This window comes from Pelodiscus sinensis, chromosome 6, assembly GCF_049634645.1.
Source record: "Pelodiscus sinensis isolate JC-2024 chromosome 6, ASM4963464v1, whole genome shotgun sequence".
In the NCBI taxonomy this organism is placed as follows: Eukaryota; Metazoa; Chordata; order Testudines; family Trionychidae; genus Pelodiscus; species Pelodiscus sinensis.
This window is the reverse complement of record NC_134716.1, coordinates 118,770,296-118,791,499: the sequence shown is the minus strand read 5'-3', so window position 1 is coordinate 118,791,499 and position 21,204 is coordinate 118,770,296. Positions and strand designations below refer to the sequence as shown.

Here is a 21,204-nt window from a genome sequence, read left to right as displayed (position 1 = left end):
AGAATGCATTACCTATGACAATCTGGAAGAAGAATCCTAAAGTGAGCGTGCAGGACTGGAATTTAGAAAAACATTTGTATAGTTTTTATGGAATCAGTTAAGATACAAACCAACTTTTACAGAAACTTGACAGAGTAGAACTACACTATATAGGATATGCAGGGCAACAAGGTTTTCAAAAGGAGGTATACTTCCTATTAATTCAGTCATCATCAGACTGAATTACAAAGACCTCTTCCATTGCATTATGCACTCAAACGTTTTGGAAAGCTGGTGTCAAAGAGGCTGGAGGAAACCATAGTCCTGAGTATCAAAGCATTCTTGAGTCCATAAACACTGACATTATAAACATCTATTTTTAGTTCATGGAAGATCTAAATGTTGTAAAATTTTGCTGTGATATTTATTGCACCAGTGTCATTGCACAAAAAGTGCTGCGATTTGCTTTAGCAAATGAATTAGAAACCAATAATTATACTGTGGCAGAGTACAATAAAAGTGCAATTCTAGGGGCTGGATAAGAGTCTACTACTGCTGCCAAAACACAGAGTTCACATGACAGAGGTTTGTGTTATGAATCAGTAAGCCTGAGGGTCCAAACCCTGCTCATGACTTACATTGGTGGGCATTGCAAAAGCATGAAACAGATTTTGCCTTTTTTCCAATTTTGCCTGTTTTACAATGAGAAAGCCAAATTCTTATTGTAAAACACTATTATGCATTGCAGTAACTGTAACTTACGTTATAAAGTTTTCCACGTGTACAGCCGATTCCACAATACTCAGAGAAGGTGGCTTTGTGGCTTCTGCTTGCAGTAGTTTTACTTCTTTACGCAAAGCATGAAGTTGCTGGCTGACTGCTTCATTTTTATGCTTCCCTTCAAACTAAGGAAGATAGAACCAGTTACTAAAAGTTAAGGACTTTTATAAAACAATGATAGAAATGTAGCCGTGTTAGCCTGGTGTAGCTAAAACAACGTAGTCCTGTTTTTTATATAAAACAAGTTTTTCTAAAATTCTCCCTTCCCTCACAACAAACAGTAAAAAGAAACTGGTACCCAGAAGCAAGGCCCTGAAGACAGAGGACTTCCTGATTTCGGGTCTAGGGCATGTCTTGAATCTATAGAATCAAGCGGACACATCTTGGCCTTTCCCACAGTTAATGATCATGTGGTTATATAATTTATGTTCTGCTACAGGTTGAACCTCTCTGATCTGGACTTCCTTAGTTCAGCAACACCCCTGGTCCAGGATCGTTGGCAACCCTACTGAAGCATTCACAGGGACAAGCCAACAGGCTGGGGCCAGGAACACTGCCAAAGTAGTGGGGAAAGCAGAGCCCCCAGTGGCAGGGAGCAGCGAATCCCACGGCCGCTGCTGTGGAGAAGGGATGGGCCAGCATAGACTCTGGCTGTGGGATGAAAATGAAGCCCTTGGAGTGGGGAGCAGCAGAGCCCCCCTGTGGCTGGAAGCAATGGAGCCCCTGGCACAGCAGAGCCTCCAAGGGAAAGCAGAGCGCCCAAAGGTCAGGAGAAATAAGAGCCCCCAGCCACTGGGGGAAAGTGGGGGGAAATCAGGGCAGCCTGGAAAAAGCAGAGTCCTAGGCAGAAGTGGCACCCCAGACAGCAGGAGGAAAGGGGAACCCCAGGTAGCATTGACTTGCCCTGGTCTGGCAAATTCCCTGGTTTGAGACTGGTCAGTTCCCCAGGGTGCAAGACCAGGAAGGTTCACCCTCTAGTTAGTATATTTAAATATCAATAACTAAATGGATAAAGCCTAAACTATTAGAACAGACTAAGAAACTCTCTGTCCAGATCCTGCCCCCCACAGTTCTCGGCCTGTCCCTCCCCCACCGCACACACACACTATCCCAAGCACAGTTATTTCACCCCCAGAATGGCCGCCCTCCTCCCAGTGGGCAATGTTCCCTCTAGTCTTTTCTATACATGTGCAGAATAAATTATGATGTGCACCGAGGCATGTACAAATGTGCACCACCAGTAGGGACAAAAAAAAACTAGCTGTGATCACTCTGCTAATCAGCTGGGTGACATCTGAGTCTTTCCTCAGCTGCCCATGCGCACAGCTTACAGGTAACTCTGCCGCTGAAGGGATACTGGTGCTCGGGCTCTGTAGGGCACCAGAACTAGTAGGGTTGACTCTGTGTCCATGTCACTGTGGCCCCTCTGACTCCAGGGTGTGCAGACAGGGTAAAGGTGGGAGCAATTCTCAAAAGTTCTGGGACCACCAAGCTGGAGGATATGAAATTAGACCTCTAACCTGGACCGTGACAAGAGCTGCACCCTGACAGCTCTTATTTGAAGTACCCGGACACTTCAGCTCAAAGGTAATCTGGTCTTCCCTGTTGACATAGAGTTTGGGCATCGTGTCCAATATTTCACTGTCAAGAGCAACCTGCTGGGTCTCCCGGAAAGCTGCAATTCTGCAAAATATAAACAAGAAATTGGCAAAACCTTTAGTACAAAGCTGAATATTAGAAATTTTAACAGCATGAAATACCATGACTGCAGGATTATGGGTTTTACAAGAAAAAGGTACTTTACTATCACTCTAGATCAGGAGTGGGGAACCTCTGGTCCACGGGCTGTATCTGGCCTGCCAAACAATTTAATCCAGCCCTCAGCGGGTCCAGTGGCTATGAAACTTTAAAAACTTCCCTCAGCCTCCCCTGCAGTGCATCCATATACTTCTGGTTCCTCTCCTGCACACGGGAGAGGTGTGCGCAGGAGACCTGGCAGGAGGGGGAAGTTCCACGTGCTGGAGCCCTACAGCGTTTCAGCAAGGCGACAGTGAAAAAGAGGTACATTGAGCTGTGCAAATATGCTGCCGGTGCTCACTTAACCAAGTGATCCAGATTGCTCTGTATCAGTGACTTTTCTTCGTATTTACCTCTCCCCCAATTTTTGTGCTCTCTGCAAATATTATCTGTAATGCTTTTATATTTTCTTCCATTGATAAAATGTTAAGGCGTATAGGGGCAAGAACCAGAAAAATCTGCCTGAGGATGATTCCCCATTAAGAATTATATTTTGAGACCTATCAGACAGTTTTTAATCCATTTAATGTGGACCCTGTAATTTTATATCATTCCAGGTGTTTTTTTAATCAAAATGGGCAGTAGTTAGTCAGAGTCTAACTATATTTCATCAACACTATTGTTCTAATCAATGAAAATTGTAATCTCATGCCTCTCCCGCACAAAAAACAGACAGCAAGTTAGTTTTATAGGATCTATTTTCCCTAAATCCACAATGATTAGCAATTCCATAGTGGATTAATCAAGTCCTGTATCAACTGCTCCCTTATTCTGCCCAGGATTGATGTCAGACTGACAAGCCTATAATTGCCTTGACCATTCTGTTAACCTTTTTTTTTTTTAATTGTCACATCAGCTTTTCTTCTGGAACTTTCCCGCTGCTCTAAAAATTCTTTTTGCAGTCCCTTTGTCATAGGAGTTCTCTTTATAGTCCTTTGCTTCCCATGTCAATTGTCTACTATTACTAACTTTTGATTTATATTCATTACTATCAATCTCATTTCTTCTCTTATGTTTTTCTTCAATTTTTCCATTTGCCTTCATTTCTCCTCTAAAGCAGGCTTTTTGCATTGTTTTGTTTTACCCAATATGGCCTCAAAGACTGTGGCTTTTTTGGTCACCTAGTAAAATGTTTTTAAATTATTTCCCAATTACCATTCACATTTTTCTGATTAAATTATTCTTCTCTGCTGATTTGGCTCAATAATTTAATTAGCTTTGTGAAATTTGCACTATTAAAGCAATAAGTATATATAACTGGTCTGGATTTTAATCTATTTGCACATTATAAATGTGACCAAGTCAATATTGTTTCTGAATTGCTAAACAGGGTTATTATTCATTTATTCCCTTTGTTAAAACTCAACATACTTCAGCTGCATTTTGTTATGAGAATGGTGACAGAATAGTCTGTACAAAAACAATGTATAAAGCTACCAGCACTTGAGGTCAGATTTTCCTCTTGCAGGCTCCATTGCAAGAAATGGAATACACAGTAGGATGACTTGCGTAAAAGGATTAATTAACTAATTACTGACTATAACAAGCTAGAGCAAGAATAGGTTATGACTTAATTAGAATGAGGTGACTGTTCCACTCTTTTTCAGGGTACATAAGAAATCTTAGTAGTTAGTTCTTGTTCTAAATTAGTTATATCAATTAAATAATCATGCAACCTACAAGAAAAAACATACACTAGGTCAGTAATAAGTTCTGTTTTTTCTAATCATGCTAATAATACAGACAAGAAGGCTGTTTCAGATGTCATTTGAACATACCAGCAGAGCAGAAAAAACATAGCTAAATCTTACTTGGCATGTTGCTGCAGGTTGATAAGGTCCCTACGTACAAGCTGTGTTGCTTCTTTCTGACTTACTAGACTGGCAGAGGAAATAACAGGCACAGGAGGTTTCACTGGTTGAAGGAGAAGAGGTGGTTTTGGTGCATCAAACTTCTTCAAATTACTAATTATTCTCTCTTTGGCTGGAAAAGAAAGGAGGGGCAATTTTTGTCACTCAAAGAAAAACATTTAGGACACAATCTGAGCATAAAAACAATCTGATTAGCACTGCTTGTGATGCTGACAGATCAGCTCTGATCAAAGCTGTAGGCCAAATCACTTGTGTATGAATAGCAAAGAAAATGTTAAGTGGGCTTGTAGGCATAGGCCAATTCACTTGTTAGAACAGAACAAAAGGAGGTGTTGTGACATTACATTTACATGGCACATGCCCAGTAATTACATTTACTTGTTGGTTGCCTTACATTATGTATATCCCTGTACTTAGTTAATTGAAGATCAAAAGTACATATTACTGCCGAGAAGAGATGTTTGGTATGTAAATTTCGTGAAAACTAATGAAAGATTGCTTTGACTGCTGTATCTAAATAAGGGGTGGGCAATCATTTTTGCAGGGGGGACGCTTAATTAATTTTGGTATGCGGTCATGGGCCAGCTCAACACCAAGAAGGGGAGGGGCCTTTGGCAGAAGGGGCGGGACTGAGGACTGGCCTCTGTGTTAAAAACACAGCAAAGAGCTCACAGATCCTGGCTCTGCCACTACCATGTTGCCTGGCAGCCGCTTGGGACTACTAAGGCTATTTAATAGGCTCATGGCTTTAGCTCCTGCAGGGGTAGTGCCATAACCGTGAACTGTGAGCCATTTAAATAGAATCCTGCTGCCTGAGCCACCACCTGGAAATTCGGTGGCATGGGCAACAAGATATAAATAGAAAGCAGCCAGATGCAGTCTGCGCGCTGGATCAAACTGTTAGGCAAGCCGGATTCGGCCCTCGGGCTGCATCTTACCCAGCCCTGATCTAAATGCACCATGTGTATCTCTATACCCAGACAGCCCATAAAACAGAATTGGAGCATGGGAAGTGTAAATGATTTCCCTTCGCTTCCCACTTTCCCCAGCATGCTAATGTGAGTGTATGGGTCACTGTACACAACAACGGGAAATCCACACACCCAGTCTGTATTTAGTCAACAAAGAAAAAGCCAATGCTGTGATGGAGACACTGGACACACTGTTTTCTGGGGAAAACAGATATAAGAATAGATCCAGGGGAGTCTAGCAGGGTAGATTATTAAACAAGTAGATAGAGATTGCCCAATTTACCCCATGTGACTCTGGGTACGTCTAAACTGCATGGCTCCGTTGACAGAGCCATGTAGATTTGTTTTTTTGGCAAAGGGAAATGAAGCCGCGATTTAAATAATCGCGGCTTCATTTAAATTTACATGGCTGCTGCGCTGAGCCGACAAACAGCTGATCAGCTGTTTGTCGGCTCAGCACGCTAGTCTGGATGCTCCCCTGTCAAAATGAAAGCCTTTTATCGACATCCCCGGTAAACCTCATCCTACAAGGCATAACGGGGATGTTGATAAAGGGCTTTCAGGTCGGCACGGGAGCGTCCAGACTAGCTCGCTGAGCCGACAAACAGCTGATCAGCTGTTTGTCAGCTCAGCGCGGCAGCCATGTAAATTTAAATGAAGCCGCGATTATTTAAATCGCGGCTTCATTTCCCTTTGCCTACAGCCCTTATCTACATGGCTCCGTCGATGGAGCCATGTAGTTTAGACACAGCCTCTGAGAAGACTTTTGGAAAACTAGCAGATTACTACATCTCTCCTATTATTTTGAACTTACAAACTTGACCTCACCTGTTCATGTGTTGTAGATGCTTTAACCTCTCTAACTCTCATTTCTTAGCTGAAACAAAAGACAGAACTATGTAGCACTTTAAAGACTAACAAGATGGTTTATTATGTGATGAACTTTTGTGGGCCAGACCCACTTCCTCAGATCAAGATGTGGAAGAAAATCAGCACAACCATATTGTTGATCTGAGGAAGTGGGTCTGGCCCACAAAAGCTCAACACCTAATAAACCATCTTGTTAGTCTTTAAAGTGCTACATAGTTCTGTCTTCTGTTTCAGCTACACCAGACTAACACGGCTGCATCTCTATCACTATTCTCATTTCTTAGGTAATACATCTTTAGTTAGTTTAGTAAACAAATTGGCTGCCAGTGTCGTTTTTGGTGTGAAATCATGAGTATCCACTGACCTGGGGTAACTGACCAATCCTCTTGGATTAGGAGCAACCTAACGTGAGGTGATTTCTATTGTACAATAGAAATTCAGAATTACCAACACCTTGGTAATGGAAGTTGTTCATAACTCTGAACAGAATGTGATGACTGTTCTTTCAAAAGTTCAGAACTGAATATCGACTGGCTACAGCTTTGCTTTGTATATTTTTATAATAATTTAGCTTTAATACAGTACTTTACTTGTTTTCAGTTTTTGTCTCTGTTGCTTCCTGATTGCATACTTCTGGTTCCAAATGGGTGTGTTTATAACTCAGAGGTTCCACTGTAATACCTTTCATCCCATTTAGTTTACCTGGGTGGTAATATGCACTAGAGCGCCTTAGGAAACTGTGACTCCAAGGTAAGACTAATATAGTAATCCAGGATGCACGTGTTATTGGCTTAGTGAAATCTAATGTAGACTAATATATCACCAGTTTGTGATGTCTCCTCTGTATTCTGACAGTCTGACCTGAGATTGGCAGTTTCCGTTGTGAGATACTCTAACAGTGTGAAAACTGCAGATATTTTTGACCATGGATAAACATTTCAATTTTCTTTAAATTTTTCAGCTCAGATGGCTCTGCTCAGCGCCTGAGACCCTGGGGTCTGATTTGAACAAGACACCCAGAAAACAAAAGACAACTTTAAGAAGTCTGATTTAAGTGACCTAACTAACATCACAGAGAAGCTCTTGACAGAAGCAGGTATACTATCCAGTTCTCTAGGGAAGGCATTCAGCCACCTTTATCATGAGCCCATTGTGTTAGAGGTAAGAGCTACTTTAGGAGTAGGGAGAATTCAAAGACTTGTATATGTGAAACAAGTAGTCCTGTGACAATAAGGCTAAAATAAAAATATATAGTATCATGAGCTTTTGTGGGCAAAACGCACTTCATTATATATTTTTGCTAGTCTCTAAGGCCATGTCTACACTAGGAAACTATTTCAAAATTAGTAAATTTGACTTAACTCCCAATTTAACAAATTTGAACTAGAGTGTCCATGCTACGAGGAAGCCTCAAAATCAGTGCAAGGCAGGCTCTGTTAATATGGACAAGCAGCCTGGGACTCAAGAGCCCCAGAAAGCACTGAGAAGTAATTAGTTTGTATTACTCTGGGGAGTAATTATTTCAAAATAGAGGCACCGTAGCGTCCACGCTACCATTATTTCAAAATAACTATTTTGGAATTAGTGTTATTCCTGATGAAAAGCAGGAGTACAAATTTCAAATTAAGCAGCCTGTTTTTTTGAACTAATGGGTTTAGCAGTGAGGACGCTCTGCTTATAAATTCAAGCTTGGTGGGATTATTTTGAAACAAAGTCCTAGTGTAGACTAGGGCTAAGATGCCACAAGACTACTCAATGTTTTAAAGTTACAACTAACACAGCTACCCTTCTGAGACTAGCATATTGCGGTGTCTAGCAGATAGAATCATAGATTTACAGAACACTGTTACAAACCAGCCAACTTAACTTCTGTATCCAGAAAGACAACAAAGCAGTGTTTCTTAAACTGTGTTCCACGGTACACACAGCTGGAGATGTGCCGCGGAGAACAAAAGAATTCAAATGGCCACCCTCAAAGGGAAGCAGGCGAACTTTTTTTTTTTTTTTTTTTGCTCAACAACAATAATTATTGTTTGGTGTTCCTCGGTCTTAAAAAGTTTAAGAAACACTGCAATAAAGCATACAGTTATGCATATTGTAAACACCTAGAAGATAGGAAGATAAGTAACAGAATACATTTGTCAAGAACAAATCATGTCCAACCAATCTAATAGGGTAACAAGCCTTATGGAAGGGAGGAAGTGGTAGCTGTGGTAGGTCCTGACTTTACGGCTTTTGATACCGTCTTGCATGACCTACCCATATACAATCTAGGAAAAGACAACCTACATGAAGCTACTATAAGGTGGATGCATAACTGACTGGAATAGTTAAGAGTGGTTCATAGTAAAGTTTATAATTTGGCCTAGTTTTGGTGGATTTTCATAGGGACATCAAAAAGCACATCCCTGATTCAAAGGCCGCCACCTCCCAAATTTCAAATTCTTGCTTCAAAGAATGAGGGCACATCAACTTCTCTAAGAAAAGATCACAGAGTGGTCAACACATTTTTTCCCCACTAGCCTTGTTCTCAGAAACACCTGAAAACACTTTAGCAGAAATTTTCTCATTTCCCATCTCAAGTCAGCCAGAGGCAGACATCCAATGTAGACAATTTCAATTAAAATGGCTAAAGTTTAGCAAAGTTATACACAATCAGAATCCTATAATGAAACAAATCAGGGAATCTTAATAATAGGCAGAGATACCCCCTCACCTAAAATATTTTGAGCTCTTATACTTAAGGAACACAGAAATTCATGACTTTTCTGAAATGATAAAAGAGGCAAATGATCCATGTAACTTTCACTAATGTGAAAGGGAGCTGCTAGGTGGGCTCAGGATTTTTGAACAATCAGACTACTTAGTTAGGTGCCTAAATAAGAATTTAGTAACCACCTAATTTCTGAAAATCTTTCCCATGAACTGTACTACAAAAACATCATCCTACTGCAAGTACTTCAATAAAGAATATACAAACTGCATTAACCCACTTGTTATGATAGATACCATTCCTAAAGCAGCCAAATGGTAAAATGAGCTTTTTTTAGCTTTTTGCCTAAACATACACGCATTGTTTCTATGAAAGTTTGAATGATGATGTGTTTCTGGCTTACCTGACAAAGGGGTAGTGAAATCTGTCTGCACTGATGAAGTAGAAGGAGTTGTATGGGATTCAAGTTTGACTTGGAGCCAAAGATTTAGATCTTCCCGAAATTCATGCTGTATGCGCTCTATATTGACATATTCCATCCACAAATCCTATGGCATAAGAAAAGGTTTGAATTATTAGAGGGCATTTTGTACAGCTGACAAAGTGCTCTCATTTCCACCTAAAGTACAAGGGAGACTGTACAATCATTTTACAGAATGAAACCAGGCCCAATATTTTAAAGAAAAACTTTCCCAGAAAAACTGAGCCCCCAAAAGAGAAAAAGCTGATGAAAAGCAGCAGCTAGATATAAACCCATCTACATGCCTAGCCACTGACAAGCTCTACTGACCAGCATGCAAGGAATGTAACTGATAAATCTCCAGGAGGAACTTCTGCAAATGAGGTCCCTCAGCCTAAAGGGCTCCATTCCAGGCTTAGTTCAAGCTGAACCCCAAAACAGTAGGGGCAAAGACAACTCAAAACAACTGCTTAGTAGAAATGGAGAGCAAGGTGCAGTCCCTTAAGTATCCAGGGCATGAGTTATTGAAATCAGACAAAACTGGATTGCATTTCCTAGAGCTCATCCATACAACATACTCACGATGAGGGGGAAAACTTTCAAGGGTTTGCCTTATCAAAGAGACCTCAGCAGTGCCATGCAAGATTTGACATGCACAGTGTACCTAGCGAACAGAGTAATGTAAGCTTCTCCTCTTGCTTGTTCAAGCAAGAATACATAATATTTCAGTGAGAGCAGATTTGAAGCTCAAGCATCTTATTTGCCATCTAAAATCTAGTTCTGGCCTGTTCTCAGAGCCATTTGGAAAAGCACAGAGAGCTGCAGAATAAGAGCAATGTTTTTGTTGTAACATGCAAGGACCCTGGGCATGAGCTCTGGCCCAGAGGTGGAGGGAGGTTGTTTGGGTCAGCATACAGGATTCTAAGTAAAAGCAGTGCTGCAAAGCTACAGCTCGCAGAATGGACAGTACTGCAGACTAGTGGGGTGCAGGCTGCTTCACAATTTAAGACGTTACTACGCATTTCTGTTAACACGTGAACTGAATTTTGGATCACAATCAACCCAGTCCTGCTTTGCCAGCGATGCTGAAGTTTCCATTTCACCTGCTGATTTTGCATGATCTTAGCCAGTCTGTACACGTCGTATTGCTTCGGTAAAGACGGAATGTATGCATTTCCTTTCTGAAAGCTCTCTTCCTCCAACCACAGAACAAACACATTAAAAAGCCTAAAAAATGAGGGAAGAGGAGAAAAAAGTTAGAAGTTTACAGAGTGTGTTTTTTCCCTTAATGGCACATGAACACACTGTATATTAATAGCAGCTTGTGATGACCACCCTTCTGATTGACACTAAAGACTGAAATGGGAACCTCTGGAGCTAAAAAGAATGAGTCTTTTAAACTTGAGCTAAAGAACCAGGCCCAGTAACTAGGGCATGTAACCAACTAATATCCTTTACACATTTAACACAAAGGGTCACATGTAACACACACGGACTGGAGGGTTACATAAGAGCCTAACTCACTGGCCCCCAGTGTGAAACATAGCAGCTCAGCCTAGACTGGAGCATGGGGCAGCAGGAGGAAAGAGCTTTACTATTTACTTGTTTCAGAGGCTCTACACTACTCTGTGCTCAAGTACAGTCAATGGCAATCCAAAGAATGATGACGGAAAAATTATTTAGGATGGTAACACACACGGAAATAAGCAGGACTAATGGGATGAAATTGAGAGAGGGAAAATAGAGGCTGTAAAGCTTCCTGGTAGATTTACTAGAATAGCCTAACTTCACAGTGGAGTGAGGGAAGGCGGAAAGAGAGGAAATCGTTGAAATGAAAAAACAGACAAAATACTTGGAAAGTTATAATCTAGGCCCACTCAGCAGCTATTTCTCAGATATGGCTGGAAAAGATGTATGCTTTCCTTTGCTTGTTGCACACATGCAGTATTTGTTTGCTGCAAGGAGCTTAAACATATGTATCTGGTAAATAAAGGAACCATTTCAATTGCTGTCTCTGGAAATTTTTCATATAAAGACCATATACATTTGTGGTACTATGATATATGGACTCCGCCATATTAATCTATTGGAACCCACAGCTTGGGAGAGACTACTTAAGGCTTCCTTTGGCACTTGTTACTCAGGTACACTCTTCAAGTGACTTGATTCAAGTGTAGGTTTGAGTTCATGCAAGTACATATGTAAAATATGTATCCCTCCACAAGGAGTATGGTATATAATCAGTAATTGCCACAGCAAAACCAGCTGTGTCAACCATGACTGAAATAGGACTGGCTTTCCCTACCTGACAAGTTCTTTATGTAGTTCTGGTGAAGTCAGGTGATCTGGTGAGCAGCTCCCCTTCCCTGACAAGCCTTCACTGCCATGGGCAGTACTCTCTACTCTAAGCGCTTTACTAGCTGCATGGTGGAAATCTGCCACCTCTGTCAAGCGCTGCTTCATTGCAATTAATAGATTAACATGAGCTGGACTCTGGAAAAATCTTCTTCCAATACAGCCATCTACAGGTAACCTTCAAAAATAAAAGTCCTGCTGTTAATGTCAAATCAATATCTCTGCACAATATCTTGGTTTTTGTTTTACAGAGGCATGTAGTGAGTCAGCGTGGCCTCCTGCTAACCCAGAGGAGGAAACTCCCCTCAAAACCCCTTGGTGGGCAGTGCCAGAATCACATAGCCCTGCCCACAAGAAACAGGAAGATAGGGCTGGGGGTATAAGAAGGGAAGCTCCCAGCTCAGCTGGAGCTCAGCTGCTGAGCAGGGCAGAGGCTCTCCTCCGGCCCCAGTGGAGAAAGGCACGGCCAAGCCGCGCTCCGCTTGGATGACTGGGTTGGACCACCCGGGCCGCTGCCAGGCCCTGAGCCCAGGCCTAGATCGTCCCAGCCACGGCTGGAGCTGAATCCCTGGACACACCTGCAGAGGCCACCGCCTGGACCCACGGAACTACCTAGACACTCCGGACCCATGCAAGACCCAGCTGAATGGGCCGGATTTCTGGGATCCTTACCTGCCCCGGACCCTGAACCTATGGACATGCTGCCGGCACCTCCATCCATGGAGCTGCACCGAGCCAGATAGACCCCCCGGGGGGATGGGGAAGTGTCCCAGAGCTTTACGTAGTCAGGTAGGGAAAGCGCGTTACGGCTTAGAGCCCCGCCGATCCAGTAGCCATGGCGCCGCCACTACTAGGGCCCTGGGCTAGGATGCAGCGGAGGTGGGAGACCCACATCCCCCCCCCCCATCACCCCTTTCTTTGGATAGCAGATTCCCCCTGGGGTGTGAAATCCCCAGTGCTTGTTGGCTCTCCGCTAGTAAGGAACCCAACCCCTGGCTCAGCCTGCGAACAGGCTTGTGTCATTGGACTTTCAGATTGCTTGACTGTTTGTTCGCTGCTTTGCCCTGACTCAGGGCCTGGGCTCACAAACTGTTGTGCAGCCCACCAGACTACTGTTTAACTGTTAATTTGCTGCCCGGCCCTGACCCAGAGTCCGGGACCCCGAACGGTGTGGGGGGAAACCCTCCAGACTACTGTTTAACTGTTAATTTGCCACCTGGCCCTGACCCAGGGCAGGTCACTAGAACTGCTAATAGGCCAGCAGTCAGACCCTTGAGGCTCTGGACTCAGGGCTTACCGCGAGTCAGCATGGCCTCCCACTGACTCAAACTGCTACAAGGCTACTGACACTAAATACTGCTCTCAGCTGAGCTCCTCGCACTATGGAAAAGGGATTGAACAACGCACTTCATAACCTCATTTGGACTAACACCACAAATGCCTACCCCTAATTATATCGGAGCCTTTCATGAATAACAAACTCACCCATACTGTGGCCCTGGTCGGTGAAGGTAAAGGAGGAAAAACTTTTGCCAGATAAGGGGCAGCAGGGGATGATCTGCAGGGGTAGCAAGGGCCTGATGAGCCCAACGGTAGATCATTAGTCTCTGGAGAGAAGGTGCAATAGGCAGCTTCAGCTGGGCCTGGGCTTTCTGCAAAAAGAATGGAGAATTTTTTTCAACAAGTGTTCTAGGAGGCCCATTTCCACTGCAGTTCCCCACAACAGACTCTATTATAACATATTCCTACACATTTAATTAATGGTTAAAGACCTTATGGTTTATAGATCTTATAAACCTAATGGTGTCTGTCCAAGCAGCACTGCCAAGAATGGCTCAAGAAAGGACTCAATTTTCTATGTATTAAGGGGTAACTATTCTCTTGCCTTCAGAGCCTGATCAGGAGTTAAAGCATTGAGGACCAATTCACCCTCCACAACTCTGCGAAGTTGGGAATCTTCTTCAAATATGGACTCCATATTCAGAACCATCCATGAAAACCAAACCTGGAAGAGACAGAGTATAGGGAATCTTGACTACAAAGGAAATCCTACTGTTTTCTAAATATCTTTTATAGCTCCTTACAATGAAGTTTTGAAAGCATCATCACATGGAGCTAGGAAGTTTTATTAATAGCTACCTTATTCTCCATGGGTATGGAACCAAAACTTCCATTTCACTGCTGACCTATTAGAACTAGGAGGATTTTAGTTGACAAAGAGGAAAGATCAATAGCTATAATTATCCATACAGAGAACACCAGATAAAATAACCCACATATTTTAACATTAGAACTCCTCTCTACACAATACCTGCAAAGGTCTCCACTTAGGTCTTGTCTACACTAAAAGGAAGATCGCCATTGCCATGATCAATCTTCTGGAGTTCAATGTAGTGAGCCTTGTTAAGACTTGCTAAATCGAACTCAGAGTGGGCTCCCACCCGCTCCCTCATGCCAAAAACTGTCAGTGCAAAAGACCTGTGATATCTCCAGTCTGATGAATCTGCAGTGCCCTTTCAGACTAAATTAAGCACATGAATTAATATGGAGATATACCTATCTCATAGAGCTGGAATGGACCTTGAGAGGTCATCAAGTCCAGTCCCTTGCCCTCATGGCAGGGCCCAGTACCATCCTGGACAGATTTGCCCCAGATCTCTAAATGGCCCCCTCAAGGGCTGAACTCACAACCTGGGGTTTAGCAGGCCAATGCTCAAACCACTGAGCTATCCCTCCCCCTATTAGTCTAAAATAATAAAATTTTATTTCAGCCCAAGAGACCTTTCACAATAAGAAAAAAAAAAGAATGGCAAGAGTAGAAGACGACTTTCAAACAAGCGTGAAGAGGAAAACAGCACTTTCAAGTGATGTAACTGCCTACCTGCGTGGAATTCGCATTGCTCTCAATGAAGGAAGGGGTCACATTTCCTGCCACAATCCAACTGACCAGAGACGACAGCAGACCTTTGTCACAGTGATAACCTAATGCATTCTGCATGGGAAGTTTGCATAAAATAATGAATGAATGTGAAAGAGTGATAGGGAATTTACATAGCTATGGAACTGTTCCTGTGTCTTACACGCTTCCAATCCTGCTTCTAAAACCCATCACTGAAATGCCAGCAAAATATCTCATTTCATCAAGGAGATCCATAGCGGCGTCGGGAGACCCATCGTGTGGCTGCCCAGCAGGGCTGGGAGCCATGGTAGCTTGGTGGGGCAGGGAATCACAGTTTGAAGTTGCCCAATAGGTCCAGGAGCTCCAGCGTGGCTGCCTGACTGGTCCCAGAGCCCCAGAATGGCACACGCAGCTTCCCAACAGGTTCCTGGCAGGGCAGCCTGGCAGGTCCCAGAGCCTCAGCAGCGATGGCTTCCCATTGGGGTTGACAGGGCAGAAGTGCCGACAGTAGGTGGGAAGCCAGTCCAGAGGCCAGTGGCCAGGCTAGGGGGGATGGTGACAGGGATCCTAAATGATCTCCACTGGTCCAGCAAAATCCCTCATCCGGGACCAGTCAGGTTACAAGGATGCCGGACCAGAGAGTTTACAACCTGTCCCATCCAATTAGCCAAACACCAATTTACTCAATTGTGATCAACATTCCTGTTGCTTTTCAGATAAATGAGCTCGTACTATATATAACAGGTTTTTTTGGAACCGATAATCCTAGACCGGAGCCTTTACCACTTTTCAACAGCTGCACCAATACATTTGTTTTACCTTATGCTGTTGGTAGAGAAGTTTTTGCACACAGTCCTCTTGATTATACTGAAAAGCTGCTTTGCATAAATGATCCAGCAGGTAGAGTGCTGCTGTCTCTCTGTGCCACAGCTGTTGAGCAGTGAGGAGCTGCACCCAGAACTCCAGTACGGCAGCCAACCCCACTCCATCAGGCTGGCTGCTTATAAAAATGTGGGTCTGCCAAGTTAAAGAGTGGAATTAACAAACAGCTCTCAGCCTGAATTACTAAAGCACGGAACTTTACTGAACAATTATTTAATTTCCACTGGTTGATTTTTGTGATAGTATCACAGACTATCTATTTTCAGAAGAATGCAAATGGAATAACTGTAAAGGGTTTGCTATGTTTGTGTTTTATCCCTGACCACAGAAATTCACAGGATAAAAAGATGTTGGAGCAGGGGGTCTGTGGAGCTTATGAATGCTGCTGGAGAAGAAACCATTTTTAAGGATTCTAACTCTGCAAGAAAAGAAACAGCACTGAGGTCATCCTTTTGAAAATCTGCAGGTTCCCAGCTTGGCAATGCCTACCCTGTGGGGTTCGTTCTGCTCTCCTTGAAAAGCAGAACTCTCAATGTCAGCATGGGTATTAGTTTATCATCTTTCCTAAGTCTGGTATTGTTTCCACTTAACTTCATTAGGTCTAGGCCTCACAATCTGATAAGGCTGGAAATATATTGGAAGACCAGTGGCAATTTTTTCTATACCAGTAACATTTTCCAAATAATATTCACAAACCAGCAATCAGAACAATAAGTTACAAACCCTGTCAACACGGGATACACTTCTTAATTCCTGCTCTATTCGATCAGAATGTCAGTGTGCTATGCTTCATACTACATTCTAAGCAGCACTGATAAGGTAAGCATTCTCTCAATCAAGAGCTTCACCACTATGTAAAACAAAAAGCATATAGCTCTGGAGTGAAATCCTAATCCATCACCCTCTAGCCATAGCTATACAGTCCATTCATGCTTCATCTTCTGACCTGGATCATGCTGTTGAGAAGCTTAACATTTTCTCCATAGCTTGCTCCCGTCAAGTGTTGCGCCACTTTGTGTGTGACCTGTTGAGTCATGCCTTGTGGACCACCACCATCCAGGTGAAGGAACAGCTGGATGTATGATAAAAACCTAGACACCATAATAAACACAAATGAAATTTATTCCATTCTAAGATTTCTCCTACATCACACGTTCAGGGATGGGCTGGTTTGTTTTGAGGGATTTAGGTGCCTAATACAGATGATAATGATTAGTCTTAAACCCACACCATTAGAAAGAGGTTTACATTTTTAAAAATCAGCATGTGAACATTTCAATATCTGAACTGTCATCTTAAGTTTATACCAATGATTTTCATCTCAACCCTTCCGAAACTCCCCACTGCTGAAACACAGCAGCACCAGGGGCAAAAGGCACCAGCCACTACACAGAACTTGTAAGGCAGGGAAATGCTGACCAAAGTCATCCAACTCGAAAGATCTCAAAGATCTTTTCATAAATATCAGCAAAGAGCAGACAGGAGGCAGGCTTTTACAGTCTCTTCTTAGTCACCAATGTGTTATAAACTACATTGGTCCCAATTTATCATCCCTACTACAGCGGAAATACACAGAAGTCATACATAAGCGGCCTCAATCTAATTCAGACAGTTCAGATGTAACATCCCCTCAAATTATATAATCTCAAATCAACATAATTTTTTCCTAAAGATGTGGGAATTGCCCACTCCAGATCAGCATTGAACCACGTGAATTATAAAAGGGAAGTTGGTTGGAGCGGGAAGAAATGGAAAGAATTCCAGAAACAGGGAACAACATGGAAGAGGCACAAAGATGTGTGTGAAAGAAAGCTAGGCAAGTGATATATACGAGCGTGAAAGGCATCAGTTTGTGTATAGCAGTCTCAGATGAGATCTTAAAAAACAGAGGTCAAGTCTGCTCTGCATGGAATATATTACTTCTTGTACGTGAGAGATTTGCCCCATTGTCGTTAGCGAAAATTCCCCATTGCCTGGTGTTGTACAGTACACCAGTGGGCTTCTACCTTCTACATGAGAAGTTTTATATGTAGAGTTTGTAAGACACTCTGCAGCACTATATAAGCACAGGAGTAATGACATTTGCAGACTTGGGCAAAAAGAAATGGGAAGAGCAGGAGAAAAGCCCAAATCAAGAAAGCATAGGATAGCATCACAAGAAGCAAAGAAAGTGGGCCAGAGGAGGAAAACCTGGCATTACTGCTCAGGCAGTTTGGGTAGTATCAATGCACAGTAATCTTGTCAAACATCTGAAGAGATGTCTGACAAGACCTGACATAAATCAGTGAGTGGGAGAAAGGCATATGGGACATTGATAGTAGGAGATCGCTATAAATTCAGGATCTCTTGGCTGAACTTATCCTTCAAAGGACATCACCCTCTGAAGTACCTGCTGTTTTGAGAGAGACAACCCTGAAAACTACCCTGGCCCACCCCACTGGGACTCCATGTCAATCCCAGACAGTCTATGTTTCAGCATAACAGCAATGAGGACTTGGGAGGAGGTTTATTTCATATACAAGTTATGCAGCCTGGCCTAGTACCAGAGCAATAAATCATGACAGTGTTGTGTAAATAGGTCTTTGGGCCACATCCTATGGGGATTCTGACTGGATCTCTAACAGGATTAGTGGAAACAGCCTTGACACCCACAGTGTTGCCTGTTCATCTACCAAGCCCATCCGCTGACAGAACATATCACGCCATCCAGAGACGGAAGAACTGTACTACATACTACAGCATTGGTCTCAGCAGGATGTCTGCATACCTGGTGATAGTATAGTGGGTGTGCATTTCTACCACAGCTGTACCACTGATCATAATGGTTGTTAAAAGTAACAACTTGGCAAATGGTGATTATGCTTCTAGTCAACAGTTGCCACACACTAATACTGCTCTGCCTTGGTGCTACAGTTAAATAAAGATCATGCTTACTGTTCATTCTTCAGAAGGTAGTACTGGCAGGGATAGAACAAGGGTAAAACTTTATCCAGAGCATGGACTACTGTTCTCAGATACCTAGACTGCACCAGTATGCCCAAGAGAGGGATCCCTTCTGCACAGAACTTTTCAATGCTGCCAAAGAGAGAAACAAAAACAAAGTAAATGACCAACAAATACCGAAGAGTTTCAGTCTTTGTGAATTTATCCGAGCAGATTCAAGTCTTTCCACTTATTTCTCCACCAAGGAGGAGGAATTTAAAGGTGGTAAAACTTCTGGGTGTGTCAGCCCTAAGGCCTCTAACTATAGTAGGTATTTGCTGCAGGTGGAGATGGGAAACCATTTAATAGCTGGCAATGTATTCCACTACAGGAGATACTAGATGAGGAGCTACATGGGATTCCTGCTCTCTTAACATGCAACTGCCTCAGACACCGCAGAATTAACGTTCTGAACATCTGGGGAAAGGGACAACCTGCTACTAATTTAGTGCAGTTCCTGGTATCAAGTGTTAGCAGTACAAACACACTGTCCTGGGGCTATGTTAAAGATGGTGAGGTTAACATTTCTATGCCCAGATCGTCAATGCCAGAAAGATGTAATACTAATATTCAACACCACCACTTCCATAGCTCTGTACTTATTCAGTTTGCTTTAATCTTAATCCAACTTCCACATTCCTGCGAAATACGATCAGTATTGGCCTCTACTCTTCATATGGGGAGCTAGAGTAAAAGGTTTTCCCAAAGCCACAGGGCAAGACAATACCATAATACAGATCAGAAGTTCCTTGTGTCTCATCTCATTCCCAGATCATACCACCCACCAAACAGGAGCCACTCTCTAAAAACATGGAATCAAACTGTTCTAACCCTAGTGGGAAGCACACACAAGGGAGGAAGAACATAAAAACAGCCATACTGAGTCAGACAAAGGTCCATCTAGCCCAATACCCTGTTTTCCAAGAGTAGCCAATGCCAGTGCCCCAGAAGGAATGAACAGAACAAGTAATCGTCAAGTGATCCATCCTCTGTCATTCATTCCCTGGTAAACAGAGGCTAAGAGTACCAACCCTGCCCATCCTAGCTAAAAGCTATTCATGGACCTTATCTCCATGAACTCATCTAGTTCTTTTTTGAACCCTGTTATAGTCTTGGCCTTCACAACATCTTCCAGCAAGGAGTTCCACAGGTAGACTGTGCATTGTGTGAAGAAATACTTTCTTTATTTTGTTTTAAACCTGCTTTCTATTAACTTCATTTGGTGACCCCTAGTTCTTATGTTATGAGAAGGAGTGAATAACACTTCCTTATTTACCTGCTCCACATCGGTCATGATTTTATAGACCTCTGTTGTATCCAGCCTTGGTCATCTCTTTTCCAAGCTAAAAAGTCCCAGTCTTACTAATCTCTTCTCATACAGAAGCTGTTCCAAACCCCTAATCATTTTTGTTGCTCTTTTCTGAACCTTTTCCAATGCCAATATATCTTTTTGAGATGGGGCGAGCAGAACTTGCATGCAGTATTCAAGATGTGGCTGCACCATGGATTTATATAGAGGCAATACATTTTCCGTTTTATTATTTATCCCTTTCCTGATGTTTGCCAACATTGTTTGCTATTTTGGCTGCACTAAACATTGAGCGGATGTTTTCAGATCAATAGGGTAATTTCTCCTGACAAATTACATCTGTGTTATATGGAAAAAGTAAAATGGCTGAAACTTGGAAAAAAAGAGTGAAAATATTGAGGCAGAACATGAGTAGCATGGCTGCATCACTTTGAATTAATCAAATGAGAAGCCCATACACAGAGCATAACCACAAAGTAGCTGAGTTTATGCTAGAAAGGATGGTTTTGAAACATCTTTAATGCTAGGTCAGGATGCTCATTAACGTTTTAATTGAAGTAACAAGGGTCTTAATCTCTAATGCACACTACGAACAGGGTTTTTTTCAATTTTCTGAACATTCTGTTGCAACATTGCTAGAAAATGTTGCTGCAGACCAATACAAGTGGGAATGGAAGATAAAATGTTTTGATTATGATTCTATGATTCTATGATTAGCAGGGTTTAGAAGGCATCCCTCTCCAAGGCAGAGATATTACACCAGCAATAATTGTTCAAACACTGTCAGCACTTAGCACAGTTTCAACTATCGTGGGAAAAGAGCCTAAGTTATGACTGAGGGAATATATGTCAGTCAGCATGTTATCGGAAAGCAGTATCCTGAGGCGGCTGGAGAAAAGGTTTTCTATTCCCCTCAGCAAAACACTGAGCCCATTTGAAGATGAACAAGAATTTATTAGCCCCACACAGTCCATTACCATTTAGGATGATCAGCCCACTGGAGTTATTCTCTCATCACAAGCACACTTACCTATGACCCAGTGTAGTCATTGCCAATGCAAGGTAACAGCCAATCGGGATGCTTGATTTGACAGCTTTCAGCAGTGGATGAAGCGTGATTGATTCTGTCATGTCGAGTGTAGCACTGAAAGTGGGAACTGCAGGCCAACCCTGCTGCACACCATGATCATTTCTGTGCAGCTTTAACCGCAAAATCAAGCCCCACGCCCACTGATTAAAGGAGGTCTCGGGTGTCTCTCCATAACGAACAACACTAGCCAAATATGAAACCTATAACAAAGCAGCAACATGACAAGAGAAAAAGGATGATCCATCA

The 21,204-nt window shown here is 42.6% G+C and overlaps 1 protein-coding gene across 1 annotated transcript in view; it reads right to left on the bottom strand.

Annotated features, from left to right (window-relative positions):
* The window catches only part of EPG5 (ectopic P-granules 5 autophagy tethering factor), an 87,487-nt gene that overhangs the window by 33,237 nt on the left and 33,046 nt on the right, over nt 1-21,204 (bottom strand). The window contains exons 16-28 of the mRNA XM_075932735.1: nt 20,899-21,158; nt 18,512-18,652; nt 16,524-16,668; nt 15,515-15,712; nt 14,678-14,788; nt 13,682-13,801; nt 13,282-13,448; nt 11,747-11,974; nt 10,545-10,668; nt 9,385-9,529; nt 4,368-4,539; nt 2,280-2,442; nt 742-884 (exon numbers count right to left, since the gene is read on the bottom strand). Coding sequence (XP_075788850.1) covers nt 742-884; nt 2,280-2,442; nt 4,368-4,539; nt 9,385-9,529; nt 10,545-10,668; nt 11,747-11,974; nt 13,282-13,448; nt 13,682-13,801; nt 14,678-14,788; nt 15,515-15,712; nt 16,524-16,668; nt 18,512-18,652; nt 20,899-21,158 — 2,117 coding nt within the window. The remainder of the gene's footprint in view (nt 1-741; nt 885-2,279; nt 2,443-4,367; nt 4,540-9,384; nt 9,530-10,544; nt 10,669-11,746; nt 11,975-13,281; nt 13,449-13,681; nt 13,802-14,677; nt 14,789-15,514; nt 15,713-16,523; nt 16,669-18,511; nt 18,653-20,898; nt 21,159-21,204) is intronic.